Source organism: Abrus precatorius, unplaced genomic scaffold, assembly GCF_003935025.1.
Source record: "Abrus precatorius isolate BTA unplaced genomic scaffold, Abrus_2018 Scaffold10, whole genome shotgun sequence".
In the NCBI taxonomy this organism is placed as follows: domain Eukaryota; kingdom Viridiplantae; phylum Streptophyta; class Magnoliopsida; order Fabales; family Fabaceae; genus Abrus; species Abrus precatorius.
In genome coordinates, this window is record NW_020874292.1 from 26,212,960 (window position 1) to 26,233,784 (window position 20,825).

Here is a 20,825-nt window from a genome sequence, read left to right on the forward strand (position 1 = left end):
CTCAGTTAAGTACGGTAAAGGATGTAATTGAATGTTTACCTACGATTAGAATGAAATTGAGATAAAATGAAATAAAGAAAAATAAAAAGGTGTCAAGGTGTAGCTTTTCAAAATATTTCTCCTAAAAAATGAGTGTATGTTCGCAAACCTCTTCAAAAATAACACAGACAACAAAACTTGATCGTTCTATTCACCTTACATCAATCCAAACATCATCAAAAAAGTACTTTTAAAAAAATATTTCTTGATGAAAGTAATGAAAAGCAAGAAAAACAAAAGCATGGATGAAAAAATATTATTAGATCCCAACATTTCTGTTTCACACAAGAAAACACAGCTCTCTTGCTATGCCTTATAACTGTTAAGATAGTAAATAATGGCGATAAAATCTAGCTAGTTAGTACTTCAGAACATGTATGATGTGAGGGAAAGTCTGATGTCTCGTTGATATCCTATAACGTAACATGCATTAAGCTGATTTAAAATAAACTTGCTTGTTAAATAAACTAAGATTTCATTGAAAATGATATGTAAATTACTTAAAAATATTAATTTGAAAATATGTTTACGAAACTCAATTAATTTTAATAGTGACAAAAAAGAGTAGCATAATTCACCTAAAACAGAGGGCATGGAAAACCGACTTTAAAATTTAATTAACAAAAATATGTTGAGTAACTGTACTCTGGTCCAATTATTTTACTGCTCTTGCTTTCTTTCACGAAGACATGCTATTAATATTCTTGAAGTAGAATTATGTAGTAATGAAATATAATTGCGATTCGAATGAAGTTTAATAAAGGTACAAGTAATTTCAGTTTCTTCAAAAAATTAATTTAATAAAGCAATTAAAGGAAGTATTAATTGAGAAGACAAAATAGTGAGACAAGTGATTTGAATCCATCACGACAAGCCTAATACTAAACAAGGTTCATAAGCCGTACATTCACAAGGTATACATTGAAATGCAACACTTTGTTTTCCAATCCATTCTTATTTTAAGAGGTCATTTGAATACACTTCTTAATTAAGCACTTATTAAATAAAATCTTTAAATTATTATAACTTATGCCATAAATTTAATCATTAAACTTAATAGAGTAAAATAAAAACAGCTAATTTTGACAAATTATATCAAGAAACTTAATAAAATAAGCTACATACAACTTATGAGTTGTAAGCTTTTTTCATATGTTAGTTCATAAACTCTTTCAAATATTCGCTTAAACTTAAATGGTCATGGCGAGAACAGAATTAACATTAGGTGAGGAAACAAAATGTAGGGAACCTTTTAAAATGTAGATGATCAGCACCGGCGCAAGCCTCAACATACAAAACTTTTTTATCAATGTCTAAAAGTTCTAAACTAAAACTTTGTTCAATACCTCGAAAATAGAATAGAAGTTTCAATATTAAAATCCAACTTAGCTAAATTTCAGAATGCCACAATTCTGTTTGACATGGTAAGAAAAGTATAGCAACTCCAGCCATATACCATAAGTTTAAAGCCTTCTACCCCTTCTACCACTCTTTCTACGGGTGCTATCTGAAGGAATGGGAGTCACATCCTCTGGACAAAAAACAAGCATAAATTAACATTTATCAATAAATGCTATACAAATGAAATCAATCAAAAAGCAAAACTGAGAAATACAAATAATATAGAAATAAAAAAGAAACAACCCTTCAGAGAAAACAAGGAAGTTGATGACTAAACCAAATAGCTATACAATATTAGATATACATAAATAGCAAAGACAACTATAAGACATTTGCATAACAAACAAAGCAAGTTAACTATGGATTTCTTAAAATGAAAATACCTATGCGACCAATTTTCATTCCTGAACGAGCAAGGGCCCGAAGGGCAGACTGAGCACCAGGACCAGGGGTTTTGGTCTTGTTTCCACCAGTGGCACGGAGCTTGATATGAAGAGCAGTAATGCCCAACTCCTGCTCCACAATAATTTGAAATTTTGCATTAAGCTTGAAAGCTTCACATAAAATGCCATCTACTTATTACAGTGATTTCCCACAGCATGACCAGAACAAAATCACTGAAACAGGCAACTATAAAGAATGTCCAGTAATATTGACTAAAAATACCAATGATCATGTTGAAATTCTGTAAGACATACAAAATAAAAGAAAATTAAACTCACAAAGTTAATACAGTTAATAGAAAGAACTAAGTTAAAGAGAAACCCACTGACCTTGCATCTGGCAGCAACATCCTGGGCTGCAAGCATAGCAGCATATGGAGATGACTCATCTCTGTCAGCCTTGACCTTCATTCCACCTAAAGTTCGAAAGCAAAGGGATAAGGAACCCAAAGCAGTTTTCATCTATCCACTAAAAAGTAAGACTCTACCAAAATTATTTATCAGTGAAGAATGTTAGCTTGGTGAGCCACAAATGGTTCCCAAGTAAACTTCTGTTAGTAGAGAAGTAAACATTAAGATAATGCAAAATATAAATTTTCAGAAGGAAAAACCTACGTCCTAACATTAGGATCTCATAGAGGATAAAAAATAATATTAAGAAAATCTAACAGATAAGTTTACATTAACGAAATGAAGTCAATTGAAATTAGATATAGACTATTCCAATATTAATGCAATAAAAATATTTGAAAATTAATCAAATCAGGAAAATTAAATAGCTAAATAACAATTTATCAGTTACAGTAAGGTGAAGAGAAACACTCATACCAGTTATGCGAACAAGAGTTTCCCTCCCAGACAAATCAGTGACATGCTAAAATAATGAAAGACATCAAATTACAATCAGAACTCAGCAAATAAAAATTAAAGCTAATAGATAAAAACAAGTGATTCTACTCACTATGAAGGTATCGTTAAACGACGCAAAGATGCGAGCCACACCAAAGACATGTTCACCATCTCTAACAGCAGGACCCAGAGTCACGTTTTCCTCCTTTGGCTCCCTAACCTTTCTCTTCGACTGCGCCAGAAAAAAAAATCCCAATTATAATTGCATTCCTAGACACACCACCGTATCCTCACCAACACACGCATTCAACTGCAACGTAACAAGCCTATGGATTTTTCACAATCTACATACCATGGTTGCAATGCAACTTAGGGTTGCAGAGATTGGATGAAGCTTCGGCTCTTAACGCTGCTCCTGCGTAATTTGCAAAGTGGAAAATGGTGGCAGCGTTTGCTTCGCTTTTATAGCAAAGTGGGATTAAGGTTTTGCAGAGAGGAAGAACCGGAATTTGCAGTCTTACCCCTAACCTTTATTTTTTTACTGCAATGCCCCACTTTTTATTTTAAAATTTCATGTTCCACTATTGACTTGGGCTCTTTGGGCCTTTTTTTTATTTTATTAAGCCCATTTATTGGGCAAACCTTGGCCGCGAAGAAAAGAAATGCAAAACATTATTAAAGGTGAACGACACGATATAAACGCGTACGATGAGAATGATGATCGAGAATTGAGGAAGTAGGAACATGATTTCCGAGGTTTCTCCGATGAGTGAGGAGGGGAAGAACAGAGGAATTGTCACCGATAACCCTTATTATGGCACATTTCAAGGCGTCGCTAACTACTATCCTCCTCACAACCATTCTGCTTCCTCCGGTGCCCCTTCTTACGGTTATCATCAAGGACAAGGATACCACGTTGTTCCAGGTACAACCATAATTTCATACCTCTGTTGAGTTCAACTACTATCCTCCGGTGCCCCTTCCTACGGTTTTGACCCATTCATGTTATTCTCTGTTGTTACAAGAAGGAAAAATATTTTTAAAAAATGAGATTAATGGATTTGGCATAAATAATTTATTTATTCTCAATATAGAAAAAAGTTCAATGGAATCTGCACGAACCATGAATTCACTATGTTTCTTGTGTTTTGGAAGTTTATGCTGTTGGTGAAGGAAGGCCTGTAAGAGAGCGTCGTCTTCCTTGTTGTGGACTTGGTTTAGGTTGGCTCTTGTGAGTTTTCAATCCTCTAACACACCTTCAATTTTCTTGAAGTATTAATAATTTTCTCTGATGATATTGATTGTCTAAATTTAATTTGTATCACAAGGTTTATAATTGGTTTCATTCTTGGTGGCATTCCCTGGTACATTGGAACCTTCATTCTAATGTGTGTACATATGGATTACCGAGAAAAGCCTGGATTAATTGCGTGCGCAGTTGCTGTAAGTTTTCTTCATAAATTATTTCATTTTCACATGTTTTAAGTTACCTTAATATGCGTTTAATGCATTAATGATTGGAATTCATGTCATGTGATAGTTGCTAGGGGCCTAATAAACTTTGGAAGATAGTTTTGGTTGATGCAGTTTAGTTTCTTAAATATGTCTCATATGGATATTGCAAATCAGTCCTCTAAAGGGAAAGTGAAGTTTAAAATATAGTTTTGCTCCCCAGATACTAATCAAAATCTAGAAGTCACTTCAGTAGCATTTTAATGCTAATTTTCTAATTTATAATTAATCTTGGCACTTGGATATGTGTGTGTCATTCAACCAGGAGATATTTGGTTTGAGTTGAAAACCAGTGTCTGAGATATGTTATATGCATTTTGTCTATATAGATTGGCGATGATGATTGTAAAGGGGGTGGAAGGCGTAGGTGGCGAAATAGCTCACGTTAAGAATTACATGAAATGCATTAGGCTGATATGTACATTGGTATAAGCAATCATCTCCTAATATTAAAAATTGCTCCAAGCCTCCAAGATGGTTTTACTATGTTTAGAACCTCCTTGCCCCTCCTATTGATCACAACAGTGGTACCCTTGTTGCTCTAGGATATCGTTTAATTTTTAAAACCTAAAATGAATAAGATGTTCTCCAATTGATCAACTATCATTTTCCTTTAATAGTTTTAATCCAAGTTGATCTGTTGCATAGCTGCAAACTCATTGCAGCAGATTCATTTTATTCTGCTGTGAAACACTACATCAATATTCCACACTAGTACAATCTTCTGAATATCGATGTACTTCATGCATTATTAATTTTTTAAATCCACTAAAGCACTTTTTCAAAAGCATCGATTTTGTAAGTATTTTTTTCTAAAATTAAAAGGAAGCCTCTAAATTGTTATTTCGAAAATTAGCATGTCACCACATAAGTTTTACGGAGTTTTTTTTTTTTTCCACCGAATAGGTTCTTAGGTTGCCCACCAAATAAATCCATAAAGCATATATTTAAAGAACTAATATGTAATGATAATTTAATATTTGGATTGTCAATTTTGGAGTTTACTTCTTCAAAATTTTATTATTATCGGTATTATTGATCGATTAGATTTTAGGTGGTTTTGTCTTGCCTGTGTTCACTTGGACTGTATAATTGAATTTGCAGTCCTTTGTTACTCTGATAGTCGTTGCCCTTGGTGTCACACACATGGAGATCTTGGGATGTTGACATGAAGAACAAATTTTATTGTACATTTTGACCTGCACAATCACGTGGAGCTTTTATTGTTGTAATTTGTACTTTTGGAATCCTTAGTGTGGAAGTTGCAATTGGCTGCTGTTATTGGAAATTGAACCTCAATTGCATTTTCTACACGTTAGCAAGAATCAATGAAATTTGTAAACAGATGAGTAAATGAAAATTTGTTTTGAAAGTGCGAAAGTAGGGTGTATGTCCTCTTGACTCAAGAGTCTAAAATTAAAGAGTGAATACACTCTTAAAATAATAACTTAGAGATATAATATCACTTCCTAGCCATAGTATGCGTTGCTACAAGCACTCACACCTCGCCGACTAATGTCATTGCTTCTACCATTACATTGATTCCTACAGCCTCCATTTTCATCCAAGGCTCCCTCTTGACATTGATCTTGAGCTCCTCTAGTTAATATGGAAACTGTTTAGTTTTATTTTTTTTAAGCGAATTTAGCTTCACTTAAGAAAAAAAATGAGCAAAACAACAAATAATAATAATTAAAAAATTGTTTAAGCAAATTTTTCATCCTTCTCAGCCAACACATGCAGCTTCTTCTAACGTCATGCCTACAGTGTATAAATAAATATCCACATCCTTATCCATTCCATTAGCCAAGATGGTCGGGAAGGATGAAAATTTTGCTTTATTCATCATTTTTTTAAACAAAAATAAAAGTTGATGTATAGTTTCTGTGTTAACTAGAGAGAGTTCGAGTCCTTTTGACATGCACCTTTGATGGTAAATTGCATGGATATACCTTATAGTGTAGCCTTTGATTATTGTGACATTCAAAATAATAGTGATAAAGTATTTAACAGTTGAAGTGTAAAATTCTAAATAAATTACCTGGTTTTTGGTAAAATAATCAAAATAAATCTTAGTTCATCCTCTCCATTTTTCTGATAAAGCAAAAGGGTCCCAAGAGAAGGAAAAAAAAGGAGCAAACTAATATCTTTTCTCTCTTTTTAGTGTTGGAACAAAAAGTGCAACAACTCTGGGGTGTTTCTATTGAGTCGGAAGACGGAGGAGATGGAACGGAAAATGTTGGCACAAAAAATTTAGTTGAAGGAATAAAATAAAATAAATAAATAAATTTAAAGAATTAAATTAAAACTTAAGTTATTCTTAAATTTTGAAATTTTTTTTCCCTTAAGGATCAATATTAGTTGCATATTATTAATTTATTACATTTATTATTTGCTCCTATAAATATAAACACAATGAAAATATCTTTACGCCATATTTTCTTTTCCATTAAGACGTACTATTTTGTTTGCATCAACACATTAAGTAATTTATTATTTGTAAACTTATTATTTAATTTTAGTTAGTAAATAGGGCTCAAAGCTTAAAAAACACATAAGAGAACTAATCCTGAGCCCTTGGAGAATAAATGTTTAAAACATTTAAACTCATAAAAAGATTTGATCTAAAAATATACAAGGCGGAAGATCATCAACACCTACTTTAGCTAGTTTATTATTGTACTAATTTGTCTTTTTACAGATTTGGATAAATCTTACAAACTAAATAGATTTCAAGATATCCCTAATGGATTCAATCAAAAAAGGAAAAGGATGAAGGCGATTTTCAACATTCAAAATTAAATTAAAAACATACTTACAATTACTCTCAATTCAAATATTTTGAATACCATATGAAACTAGCTTGACATTTATATACATATATCATAATTCAACAGAAAGGAGAACAATGATCAACCATACTAATAAAACTAGCTATAAACGACTTTCATCATCACGATTAGCCCTCTATAAATTGTTGCTTAACTTGAATGAAAATATGGTCCATCTTGAGCTGCCCAAAATTAGGATGAATCCATTTAATTAGAATCGAGTTCCTGGCAATCCTAGAAAAAACACTGCAACAACCCTTGAAATAAGAACCAATACAATAAGCATCAATAAGAATTTTGATGGCTAGCAATTTAGGCCGAACAAAGGACTGTTGAAAAAAGGAGTTTCTATTTTTCTATAAGTACCAAATAATAATATCAAATAATTTATTCCAACTACAAAATTTTTTTTGTTACTAATTCATAAGTTACAGTACAATCAAGTAATAAGATCAAAATCGCAAAAAATAACCCCATTGATCAAATGAGAAAAAGTGATGGCATAAAATAGTCTCGAAGGACATGCATAATAGTTTTAGGAACGTTGCCACATATGGGGCAAAGATAAGAATAAAATATGCCCCTCCTATATTTTTTTATCATCAGTGTTAACAACTTAGCATGATAAAATTTTTAAAGAAGCAAAGTAATTTTTGGATGTCCTTCCATTTCCAAACCACATTAAAAGTAGCGTTAATAGAAAATTGACTATTTATTAGATTAGTAATTAAATGTTAGGCATATTTAATAATAATAAAAAAACATAATCCTTATATACATTCTAGAAAATAGAGTTTTGATCACCAGAAATAGAAGGGGGGCTAATTTTACCAATGAGATAACATGTTTGCATAGGAAGCATACCATGTAATTTATCCTAATTCTAGCAATCTTAGGAAGGAACAAAAAAAAATAACTACTGAGATTGTTAATATCCTAAATCTAATTATCAATCTATGCTATAATGGTTAATACAACCTCTATAAATTAACTCAGACATTAAGATTAAGCAAATCAAACAGACACTAATCTTTTTCAAACACAAAGTATTAGGATCATTACCATATATAAATATAAATTTAATTTTTATTCTAAAATTTTGAGCCCACAATTAATTTTGAGAAATAATGAATCTTCAGTCAAGTTTCATCATGTAAGCCGTGTTAAGCGCTTGAATGTTTCTAAAACATAGTTCTTCTAATTTTGGTTTACATATTTTTTGACATCCAATAAAACAGTCATTTCTAACTCCAAAATATATTTTGATTTTATTACAAACCCTACCAACTAAGGATAAAACCTTCATTTTTACATAGACATTTTTTTTCTAATCTTGTTTATAATGAAAGAAAAATTTTGCCAAAAAGGTTTATGGCGCTCAGCACGAATTTTATGATAAGTAACAAAATGTTTAGTAGATTTTATATCCAAAGAATAACGTATAGAATTTATAACGGTGCTATCAATATTTTCAAAAACAAGAACAAATGTGAATTTGCCTTTATTAATTGATTGCCCAAAAGATAAACAAAATTGAACCAAAATAGTTTTAGTGATGTCAGCTTGTTAAAAATCAACTTTAACTACTAAAATAATATTATCAACAAAAAATAATAATAAATGAAAAATATTGGGTTTATGAGAGTAAAAAATAAAAAAAATACCCAATTCCCATTCAAAATTTTATTCTTAATTAAATGATTCAATTCCTTACTACATACAACAAAAATACAGGAAAAAAAGAAGAAGAAATTTCTTGTCTAATTTCTCTATAAGTCCAGAAAAAAATGCTACCATTGTTTATCAATTTAAATTAAAGACATGAATTTACAATGATAGATAATATTAATAAAATTGTGATTTAAGCTAATATTTTTAAGAGAATTAATAATAAACTTCGATATAAGTTTATTATGGACTTCTTTTAAGTCTTCGTGACTATATAACTAATCTTGCCCTATTATTTATTGAATGAATCAGTTATTTTTTAAAAGATAATAACATTGTCAATATCATGCTTATCAATGATAAAATTATATTGCTTTTTAAAGACTAGATAAGATAAATAATGTTTTATTTTATTAACCAATATATTTATAACAACTTTATAAATATTACACAAAAAGATAGATGTAAAATTATTAAATATTTTAAAAACTGTCAAACTTCGAATAAAGTAATAATTATTTACGAAACTTTCTAAGAATTATTAAAAATATTATTAACAAGTGTAAATAAAAAAGGGGGATTCCACTATATTTTGAAAAAAAAAAAAACATGTAAATCACAAACCCATGAAATTTTACTTTGCCAATACTAAATAAGGAGTTTAACTTCCTCTATGGTTATATCATAATATTATTTATTGCTATGTTTATTCCTAAAAGGAAAGAAAGAATGTTGACTGATTAAAAAGAAATAATTAGAATCAAGCTATAATAAATATTCATAAAGTAATTTAAGATAGTTACTTTAATTTCAATAAGATCATATTTTCAATTGCAATTATAATCCTTTAAAATTTTAATTAAATTATTTTGGCCACAAAAATTAACACCTTTGTAAGACAAATTAGGATTCTTATTTCATTGTCCATTTAGCTTGAAAGTGACGATACAAACATTTTTTTTCCCCTGATCGAAGATTTGTTGATATTTCTTTCGTAAGGAACTCATAATGTTGACTAAGTTAAATTTTTATGAGAAATAAGTTTGAGATAAATATTTTGTAAAAGTCAGACTTATCGTTAATTTTAAATTACAAAGCAACACAATCATACTTGAGAATATAAATATAAATTACCCAACTGTTTTAAAATGAAAGCTTCCATGACTCATTAGATACAACAATGTTTAACTTTTCTTTAAAGTAATCTCTTTGCCAAAACATAAATATTGAATACCACATTCATCCAAACAATCTTGATAGAGTTAAAGTTGATAGGTCCCCCTTTTTTTTTCATACAATACAAAATTAAAATTTGTAGTCAAACACCACAAAATATTAACAATAAAACTTAAAATCAATTAAATTTAAATTTTTATATACCATATTAAATTGATGTACGTAAAAATAACATGATTGGATTTAATTACTTTTTATAATTTATTTTTTAGATAATTTTTTATCCTTTTAATATATTACTATTGAATAAAATACAATCTTTATTGTTAACTCTAAAGACATCTTTGATACATTTTTACTTTTTTTAATTATTTAAATTAAAAAGATCACATTCAATGCATAGAAAAGTCGCCCGTCTACAGTATTTGAATCTCATTTTCTTTCATGACATTTAAGTCATCCTTTTTTTTTTCCGAACGGTTCTTTGTTATTTTGCTACATTTGTTTTATAAAATTTTCTATCAAATTAAATTAATATTTTTGAAACTATTAATTTAGTTAAAGAAATGTTTTAATTTTCTTATTTTATTTACCCAATATTCTTTTCAATTAACACTAATGATAATAAAATATTTATCAATTACCGTCAAAATATTTTTTTATCAATTAAACTTTTTTTAGAAGTTTTAAAACTAAGAATTTCAAACATTTTTATACTATCATTAACATAATTATATATCAATTAAACATTTCTTTAAATACATTCTGATTTATATTTCCCCTTTCTTTCGGCTGAAAAATATTTTTCCTTTTTGTTTTTGGCCAGGATAATATTTTTCCTTTAAAAAATATTTCGGGCCTCAAAATGGTCCGGCCCAAAGAAAGGACAACCCTTCTTACCAAAGTGCTCCAGACTAGGGTTTCGTGGCGCTTCATATATAATCAAAACCCTACCTTCTTCTTCCTCTGTCACAGCACCGAGACTGAGGGAGAGAGAGAGTGCGTGCGTGCTTCTTCATTAGTCTCAGAAATGGTTACATTCAGGGTTAGTAAAATGGGTACAATCTATTCGATTTCGTTCTCTTTTGAGATCCATTTTTGTGAAGTGATGTTTGTTTTGTGCTTTGCAGTACCACCAATACCAAGTTGTTGGGAGGGCTCTCCCTACGGAAGCAGATGAACACCCGAAGATTTATCGCATGAAGCTATGGGCCACCAACGAGGTTCGCGCCAAGTCCAAGTTCTGGTAAACTCTTTCGTCTCTCGCTTCCTCCCCCATCTGTCTAGGGTTTTTCTTCTGAGATCTTTAATGTAATGTTTCGCTCGATTATTTCTTTCATGATTTCATCAATTTGAGTTAATTGTTTTGTGTTTTTAATTTTGGGGATTTGTTGTTTTTTTTTAAATAGGTATTTTCTGAGGAAGCTGAAGAAGGTTAAGAAGAGTAATGGTCAAGTCCTTGCTATCAATGAGGTACAATCTCGCTTACGATTTATTTTGTTTTGTTTGTTTCTCTTTCTAGATGTTTTTCTGATGTTTTGAAAATTTGGTTTGAGAAGCTGAAAATATGATAAAATGTCTTGATTACGTTGGAAATTGTTGAGGATAGTGTAATGTTGTTGGGTCGAGTTGCTTTGCTTTCATGATAGTCAATGTTATCTAGGTTAATGGTTACATGACATTTACTTGTTACTGAGTATTCTGATCAAATCTGTGAATGGAACTATGATTGGGGAAAATGGCATGGATAGTTTCTCACAAATATTTTATGTTCCATATTTCAGAATTGAATAACAATGATGCTCAAGTATTGCAAAATTTACGTGTGAAGTGTTATTTTTATTTGACGAAGATGGTGATATCTTCTCTGTGTTCCAAATTCAACGGGCCAAGCTGAAATCCTTCTATATAAATTTTGAAAGCAAATTGCCACTGATATTATATTATTTGAGTGATCTAGCTTTTATATTTTCCTATGATGGCTACTTTTTGCTTAAAAGGTTGCATAAAAAATTGAATTGCCTGTTTGATGTTTGCATATGCTGAATTGTTTATACTTGACCAGAGTTTAGCTATAAATAATTATTCATGACATGCAACTTCATTCAAGTTAGTTCATGCATGAACTGTTTCTGAACTTGTCAATAACCTATGGTTTCAGTATCTCAAGTGAACTAAGTAATCTGTTGAGTTAGTTTGTGTCATGACATTTATTAATGGACATCATTGTGCATACCAAAATGTGTCTGGATATGCAATTTGTGTCAACTGAATTGAAAATACATTGAGTAGTTTTCTGTCGGCAAATTGTGTAGATTTTAGTATATTAAAATACATCCATCTCAAATGAATTTATTTTGCAGATTTTTGAGAAGAACCCAACCAAGATTAAGAATTATGGCATCTGGTTGAGGTATCAGAGTAGGACAGGCTATCACAACATGTACAAGGAGTACCGTGATACCACACTAAATGGTGCAGTTGAGCAGATGTACAATGAGATGGCTTCTCGTCACAGGGTCCGGTACCCTTGCATCCAAATTATCAAGACTGCCACCGTCCCAGCCAAGCTTTGCAAAAGGGAAAGCACCAAACAATTCCACAACTCGAAAATCAAGTTTCCATTGGTGTTCAAGAAAGTTAGGCCACCTTCAAGGAAGTTGAAGACCACATATAAGGCGAAAAAGCCCAACTTGTTTATGTAATGTGGTTGATTCATGTGTTACAAATATTTAAGGGTGTCTCTATCAGATGTTTTTGGTGGAAACATTCCCGTTGGTTTTTCTTGCCAGATTTTGTTTGAGGATTTAGACTATCGTTTTTGGGTTAATCTTTATGTTTCTGTTGGATATTATCTTGGTCAATTTGATAATTGAGTAGAATTAAACGAGTTTATTACTGTCAATCCAGATATTATCTATGCCGAATTCTGCCTAATAGTTATTAGAAGGAATAATGCTCACTCTCCTAACACATTCAAATGCATTTCTCCGTGTTTTAATGTCAGACTAAGGGGCATAACCTTTGTGGAATATGACTGGATGGAATCGGTGGTTTGGCCTGTGACGCTACTTATTTGGCTATGAAATGATTGTTTTATTTTTCTAGGCAAATAATCTGAAAGTAAAAGCAGGAGTGTCAAAATAATATAAAATTGATGTAAAAGAAACGATCTAAGTCTAACATTGCATGAGATTCTAAGGTTGTGTAGAATTTTAAATTTTTTAGTAAATATGAAATTAGTAATGAAGTATGATTTAAATCAGTGAAGTATAATAGTTGTGAAATATAAAATTCGTCTATGAAATGCTTTTATTTAATATAAAAATTACTTAATTAAAAATTTGAAGTATTACTAAAATATTTTTTTATTATTATTCAAATATATATAATCTAATAATATAGAATTATTTTTTTCTAAACACAGCATTAAGGTTAATGTTTGCTGCTTCTCACTTTTAACAGGAACTTCAACTAATAGTATTAGATAAATTTTAGTCGAAAAAATTAGTGGTTAGAACTTAAGATTGTCGATAGTTCAACATATCATGTATAGGAAACTGGGCTTTTAAAGAACCGGTCACAGATGGTTTAAGTCTGTTTGTCCAAAATTACAAAAAAAGCAGATGTAAGGATAGTACCTTGTTAAAAATTCTCGACGGATGAACCTTTGTGATGTTGAACATTGACAGGGACCGAAAAACAAATTACCTTGCAATCTACTTGGTCTTTGTTCAATATTGGTTCGAGTTTCCCTTCAAGCCTCGTCCAACGGTGAAAAAGTTAAAACCGGGAACAAAAATGGGCATAGGTTGTTGAAAAATAGTTTAAATGGGAAAAAAAATTCCAGCCTGTTCTTAAAAGATGAATGTGACAATGCACAACATATGGTGGTAGCGTACACAAGTCATGTTACACTCACAAACTTGGGAGGCACTTGAAAACAATCCCTACACAAAAGCCCATTCCAATACTTGAATATCCGTGTTGCAAAACAAAGAAACTCACTAACCTTACCTTTGTTCAATAAATGCAAGACTTATCTGAATGGTCACCAAAAGCAAGCGCTGACCCGTATCGTTGTAATTTAGGTGAAGATGTAGCTGGGAAGTGAGATAAGAATGGCGATTGCTTAGTAATTCAAAAGGCAATCATGCCAAAAAGCCTAAATTTTCTCGCATCGAGATTGATTGACTCTAATATATTAGCAGAATACCTTTTGATCAAGTTTATTATGCAACATAATGTGTAAGGTAATTTATTCTTTACATTAATTATATGTCCTTTAAGGTTTTCATTGAATATTCTTTCATGTGGTTTTCATTTTAAAATTATCTTTAATACCCTGACTCTGTTTATAATCTTCAAACGTGCATGGTCCCATATTTCATTTATGTAAATAATTAATGGAGTTTGTTTAACATTACACAAATTAAAGTGTACTTCAGGAGTTTTCCCTTTTAAATATTATAACGACTTCTACTTTTATCTATTTAAGGGTCATAATGTGAACATCATGATCAATCTTAGGACTCTTATGAATGGCAACAATGAAAGAAAAATCACTGGGCAGTGCTATCTCTATGATTCACACAAACGGTGCAGTGCAAATTATTTTAATGTTGATATTGTTTTCTAAGGTATCAGATGCATGGACTTGGGAATGCTTTGGAGCACCGCCATATACACTTTCCATTGAAAATCATATAGGTGATGACGTTCCAAAATATGAAATGAATAAAAATGAAGTGACTATGGTATGCTATGATCCAAATAATTGGTGGTATACTTCAATATATAAATTGAATCCAAAAGCATCTTTCAAGTTTTGTGGTGGTAAATTTTTGAACCCAACATATGATTGCTCGGTGAAGATGCCTAATTGGAGACGTGATTTCAGAGCCTTCGATAGTAGCTTTGATTGTGGAGAAGAAAGGCAATGTCGATGGCAAATACGAAAAGACCATCCCTTTTTTTATTCTTCAACTCAAAATAAATATGTACAACGTCAGTATATTTCTAATTAATTTATGGCTTCCATGTAACGCAATTATTTAAGTCAATAGTTTGAAAATTTTGACAATTAAATAAATAGTTTTTAGAGTCGTTATCAATGTAACAAATATTTATATTCATGGAATTCTATATTCAATGAATAAATATTCAATGTTTGTCTAGCGACTTAATTTTGTTTTAAAAAGTCTGTTTACAAATAAGATATCTAAAATGATTAATTTGTTTAAAAGTTTTTTCTAGACCTTTCATATGAGACAATCTTGCTTAAGCTAAGCAAAATTAATACAACATTTTTTCTTCTTCTAAATATTTAATAAAGTTACTTACATATTTAAGTCTCAAATTCAAACTATTGGTTAAACTACAAGACAACATTGTGCCAACTGATTCATACATTGGTAAAAATTGCTTCAATGTATAATAATTTACTTGAAGGCTAACGTATCTTTATCCTTTTAGTTTAATTTATGTGAAACTTGTGTTTTTTTAACATTTAAAAACTAATCATTTTTAAAAAAAAAAACTAAGCGAATTTGACTCTCTCTTTTTTATTGTTTTTATTATCTCTCCGGTCATTTTTTAAAAATATTTGAGAATATCCTCATCATTCCTTCATATTCATCTGCTTTTTTGTTCTTGATCTTTCATTTTTATTTTTATTACCTTCTTGACTTTCTTCTAAGCCCATTGATAAATGTTTAAGCGGTCAACAAAGAGCAATTGTTTAGGTTTGTATAAAGGTTGACATAATGGTTTGCATAAAGAAGTGGGAGTAGATGAATCTCTTCAAGTTCCCTTCTCATGCAACTACTTTGATCTTGATGAACTACAGTTTCTAATGTGCCAGAAAAAAAGAAAAGATTTTATTTATCAATAATGTATACTTTATAGTAGGAACAATAATGTCTCTTATGCATTTAAATGCATTCCACAAGAGAAACTTAAAGAAGGACAAGGTTTTGGACTATGCTTTTCACAGCGGAAGCTACTTTCATTGCATTGAGTGATTATATCAGAAGGGTTGCTTCCACTTACCATTATGGGAATCTTACATTTTTGTCTCAGAATTTCCTCTTGTTTGGAGAATTTGGTCGTTTTCACTTTATTTTTTGGTTCCTGCAATGTGCAGGTGAGAGGTGATTTTTTGAAACGTAAGCACATGGCGTTCATTCAAGAGCTTTGTTTTACGTCACTGTGCCCAGTGTTAATATTATTAGGAATGTTTCAATAATAACTTATTCAATAATTTGTATTACATCAAATATCTATAACATACAAGAAGAATGTCAATATCGCATTTTTTAAAATATTTTTCAAATTATTGGCTAAATAATGAGAGACTATAAAACAGAGAGGAAAAAAACATTATATTAGAAATAAGATATAACAAATTTTAACATTTATCGACTGCGGGGATAGCTCAGTTGGGAGAGCGTCAGACTGAAGATCTGAAGGTCGCGTGTTCGATCCACGCTCACCGCATTCTATTTTAAACAAAAGGACATGTTTTGGTGTTTATTATTATTATTTGTGTTGCGGGTACATAACCTAACAAGTTGTTAAATAAAACCACATTTGAAGAACAAGTTAAATAATAATGATTGGCGATGGACATCTTGCTAACATAGGTAATTAACATAAGTCTATGAGAAAGAATAAACATGTCCTTAAGATGGGGGACAACCTCTCCTATATAATATCCTTCTGCCATTCAACTAATAATATTCTTCATACGCACTCAACGAGGTCGAGGCTTTCTAGTTTCCATTCATTCTTATAGGTCTTCAATGTGTCCTACTTTTGCAGTTTTGACTTTTCTTACACCTGCTCCTTAATTAACTATAAAAGTCAAACTTAACTAGAGAACCAAAAAGGAATAAAACAACTCGTAATTATATTGCAATGCACCTAGATTTATAGACATGTTTTTGAGAGTAAGAGTAAACACTCCCACACTTGCCCGCATTGCTTTCACTATATACATTTCTTGGTTTTTTTATAACACACACAAACATATATAACTAAACTTGGAAATGGCATGCATATGTGTGTACATATACACAAAAATAATAATGCAAACAGAAGAAGAGCAGAGCAGTGGATGCATGTGAGGCAAAAGCGGAAGATTCGTAGCCCATTGAATGGACAGAAAATAGGCCATTTTGGCGTCAACGTGATCCTCTGAAAGCATAATGCATTATGGATGTCTAGGAAGTAGCAAAGTCTGCATTAGTGTTGTCTTTAGTCAAACCCCACTACCCTCCATGCCCATGCGGACTTGCTTTTTTAACTCACATTCATTTCCATTCCCTCACTTCCTCCTCAATCTTTTCTTTTCCAAATCCAAAGATACAAAGAAAAGCAAATCACCCCATTTATTGTTCCTTAGTACCATCAAAACATATTTACAACTCATACCTACATATATGCTAGGTTCACAACAAATTAAAGTTTGTGATAATGTTATTTCTCTAAATATACTGTAAAAATAGCATTTTTCATCAAATAATATTTTACCTAATTTCGATTAATAGTTTAAATAATATTATTTTTAATTATTTTAGTTTTAGATAATTTACGTATTCTATAGTTTGTCTATTTATGTATTTTCTCTTTAATAAAAAATTAAATACTTAATTTGGCAAAACAAATAAAAAATAATTACATGTCATAAAATGGATGTTCAATTCTAAAAATAGTTATGATGTTAAATAATAAATTTGGGTCTTATATTAAGTAAATAAATATAGCTAGTTAAATAAATCTTATAATAAATAAAAATATAAAAAAATTAACAATTAATGCATTTAATTTTTTTATAATTAAGATAAAATAAATACTAATAATTATTTATTATAAATAATACTAAAAAAAGACATTGTTAATTTTGTTTAAATAAAATACAATATAGTAAAGCCTCGAATATGAACAAAAAAATTAACCTCACAAATTCCCAACTAAAACAGATGGTTTAAAAAGAAAGGAAAAAGAAAAGAAAAGTGTGCAATCAAACATTAAAGAAAGAAAAAAATAAAATCACCGACATTTTTGTCACTAAGCTGAGCTGAGTGCTTGTTGCTATTACGAAATCTGGGCAGTGACATCAGGACCTACTTTCTACCCGTTCACCACTTTAGCCAGTTTCATAACCCCTGTTAACGGGGCATCCGCACCGGCAGCACCCGGTCATTTTGCTCACATCATAAGTATAATCCCGTGGACTTTGCACCATAATAACACTCCCCACACCACTTATCGGACCTGAAAAAATTCTCTTAAATTAAGTTTGATTTTATAATAAATGAATAATAGTGCGTTTTACTGTAAATTAATGTTATATTTAAGTTAAATTAATAATAAAAGATATTTTTAAAAAGGCTTTCAGTCACATCTCACAATTGTACGGAAGAAATATCTTAAATCGTTCGTTTCATTCTTGTATCAGATCTAGCCGTTGGAATTTTTTTACTTTCTCTTCGTTATCGCTTCTCCGCCACGAAATATCTCACGCGCTTCGGAGGGCGTGTGGTCCACATCGACGCAAGCTAATCAGGAAGTGGGTTGAGCGGGACACGCGCAATGTTTGGCAAAGAAATTGAAAAAAGAAAAACGCAGAAAGGAGGATGAAGAGGAAAAATGAAAAGAAATAAAATAATAAATTTATAAAATTATACAAATATTTTGAATGAATTTTTATTTATAAAAGAGAAAACATACAATCAAGCAGATTTTTTTTAAATTTTTATAAGAGGTGAATTCTTTTCCAGGTATATTCAAACCAAATATAAATATTCATTTCTGTCAGAATTCGAATTATAATTAATTACTTTGTGAGATATTAATGTTTAAATCATAATTTAAAATATTTTATTTAATATTTTTAATACACTCTCACTTTTTTAACATCTAATAAATTTTAATTATATTTAAAAGTGTGTTAATGAATATATTGTTTATTAATTGATTTAAAATCATGTCATAGACTGAAAAAAAATGTAAAATACATTATACGTTGTTTGATTTTTATTTCCTTTTTGCAATATCGTGTTAATATTTTTTAGTTATGAATTTAAACTCACGGTAAAATCTAATGCTTTCATTAAAAAACGAACAAAAAAAAATGTCTCAATTTAATATAAGAACTTTCTTTTGCATGTGATAAATATTTATAAAAAATATTTTTTTGTAAAAAATAAGTAAAATTGTGGATATATAATTTATTAGGTGTCTAAAACATGTTTAATTACTGTTTAAAAATAATTTTCTGTTTTGAAAAATAAATTATAGTCCAGTCTCAAATTTAATCCACTATTACGAATCATGCATTTATTTTTTTATAGTATAATTTTTCTTTCCACTTAATATTATTATTATTATTTTTGTTTACATCGTTTTAATGACATTTTAAGTATCCTTGGATAGACATGATTAAATGTGAATCATCTTTCCTCTCCTTCAAAGGCATTTTTCTATCTATGATATCTTTGCGCCGCAAATTCAAAGCAATCATAGTCCCATGTCCTCCCAAAACATGGAAGCAACTTCATAACCCATTCACAAAAAAGAGGCTAAGACAAAAAAAAAAAAAACAATGATAACAATATAAATCTATATTAAAAATTATATGCCTCTCTCTATGAATGTTTGTTGTTTCTTAGTTGTTAGCTTTTAGGCTAGTATATTAATATTTATTGACTCGTAATTTAGATACAATATTGAATATTCATTAACTGAAGCGATTTTAACTTCGAACATCTTTAATATTTTTTGAAATTGAAAACTAAAAATGTTTGTATTGTTGTATTTTAATATACATTTTTATTATTAGTAAAATCATATTCTATTAAATAAATTAAATTTTTTTATTATTTCAATTTATATTTTATATGGATTTTACAAAATATTTGTGCTATGTAAGATTACTTGCTTTAAGCTTTATTAAATAAAGTAACAAATATGAGTATTACCTATTAAAAAAATATGTTGAGAGAAATTTATCTTCCTTAATTAAACAAATTCATTGAACTCAAGTCAAATTGGTCAAAGTAATACTGATATACACTTTCCGACATCAAAGGATTTTCCACGCACACACGGAGAAAAATCCGAGGGCTATTATCTCCTGTTTTCCATTTGCCATGGGACATAACTAACCTTCATTTTCATCTAAGAAACATTAAAGAAATTTTGTAAGAGAGTAACATTAGCGAAGAAAATGAAAAGAAATTAACATAAGATTTAATTTTATAATAATCACGTTATTTAGTTATCAATGACGTATACACTTTAATTGGCAATCCATCATTAATTCAATGTAACATAATATAAATACGCCCATCGTAGAGCTTAAATTTATTTCTTAAATTTGAATTAAAACTAATATTTTCGTTTGATTCAATTAAATTCGATACGAGCTTAATCGGTTAAAATGCCTAAAAGACCATAAATCATTATTTTATTTGATCTCTCATCTAAATATACAATAAATGACGGAAGTGTGACTAACTTATAAAATATTGTGAGGCATAATCTCGCATAGTTATAAAATATTGAGAAGCAAAAGTAATTTATAGTTTATGATATTAGGCTAATAAAATAGGCCACATCTAAAACGTGTTGTGATGAGAAAACATTCTCTCAACAAAACGACGGTTGAAAAAGTGTTGTATCCTAAAAGACCACCTTTACCTTGAACATAAAGTGAATTTTTATTACATTATAAAACACAGAACTAAGTTACATATATAAGAATGGAAAAATATTAATAACAAAAAAAATACTTATTTTAGAGAGTTAGAGTCAGTCGGGTGAGAAGGGCCATATTGATGCTACTGCATAAATGGCAATAGAGACGTTTATCAATTATTAATTTATAAGTCTGACAGAGAGG

The 20,825-nt window shown here is 30.0% G+C and overlaps 2 protein-coding genes and 1 non-coding gene across 4 annotated transcripts; 2 read left to right on the forward strand and 1 right to left on the reverse strand.

Annotated features, from left to right (window-relative positions):
- Positions 1 to 1,326: 1,326 nt before the first annotated feature.
- On the reverse strand, positions 1,327 to 3,224 carry LOC113850325 (40S ribosomal protein S14). Its single transcript, XM_027480825.1, has 6 exons — positions 3,085 to 3,224; positions 2,845 to 2,964; positions 2,712 to 2,757; positions 2,214 to 2,299; positions 1,824 to 1,953; positions 1,327 to 1,570 (listed from the first exon to the last, which is right to left on the reverse strand). The coding sequence occupies exons 1-6, from the start codon at positions 3,085 to 3,087 to the stop codon at positions 1,503 to 1,505; spliced, it is 453 nt and encodes a 150-aa protein (XP_027336626.1). The 5' UTR covers positions 3,088 to 3,224; the 3' UTR covers positions 1,327 to 1,502.
- Positions 3,225 to 3,444: 220 nt separating this feature from the next.
- Positions 3,445 to 12,815, forward strand: LOC113872448 (60S ribosomal protein L18a). Of its 2 annotated transcripts, XM_027510007.1 has the most exons (6): positions 3,445 to 3,657; positions 3,888 to 3,963; positions 4,061 to 4,175; positions 11,050 to 11,165; positions 11,329 to 11,392; positions 12,283 to 12,806. In XM_027510007.1, exons 1-6 carry the CDS (start codon positions 3,477 to 3,479, stop codon positions 12,622 to 12,624), a joined length of 894 nt encoding a protein of 297 aa, XP_027365808.1. In that variant the 5' UTR covers positions 3,445 to 3,476; the 3' UTR covers positions 12,625 to 12,806. The 2 variants fall into 2 exon arrangements, with proteins under 2 accessions (XP_027365808.1, XP_027365816.1); XM_027510015.1 differs by lacking the exons at positions 3,445 to 3,657; positions 3,888 to 3,963; positions 4,061 to 4,175 and adding an exon at positions 10,835 to 10,964 and having other exon boundaries at positions 12,283 to 12,815.
- A 3,529-nt stretch (positions 12,816 to 16,344) lies between these two features.
- On the forward strand, positions 16,345 to 16,417 carry TRNAF-GAA. Its single transcript has one exon. It is a non-coding gene; the product is annotated as a tRNA-Phe (tRNA).
- Positions 16,418 to 20,825: the final 4,408 nt, after the last annotated feature.

Excerpts from the sequence above, each read along its gene's own strand:
- LOC113850325 (XM_027480825.1), bottom strand. Across the intron at positions 2,758-2,844 it reads CGTTTAACGATACCTTCATA|CATGTCACTGATTTGTCTGG; the intron begins GTGAGTAGAATC and ends TCATTATTTTAG. Across the intron at positions 1,954-2,213 it reads ATGTTGCTGCCAGATGCAAG|GAGTTGGGCATTACTGCTCT; the intron begins GTCAGTGGGTTT and ends ATTGTGGAGCAG.
- LOC113872448 (XM_027510007.1), top strand. The coding sequence starts at position 3,477 with ATGATTTCCGAGGTTTCTCCGATGAGTGAGGAGGGGAAGAACAGAGGA. Across the intron at positions 3,964-4,060 it reads CTTGGTTTAGGTTGGCTCTT|GTTTATAATTGGTTTCATTC; the intron begins GTGAGTTTTCAA and ends TTGTATCACAAG. Across the intron at positions 4,176-11,049 it reads TAATTGCGTGCGCAGTTGCT|TACCACCAATACCAAGTTGT; the intron begins GTAAGTTTTCTT and ends TGTGCTTTGCAG.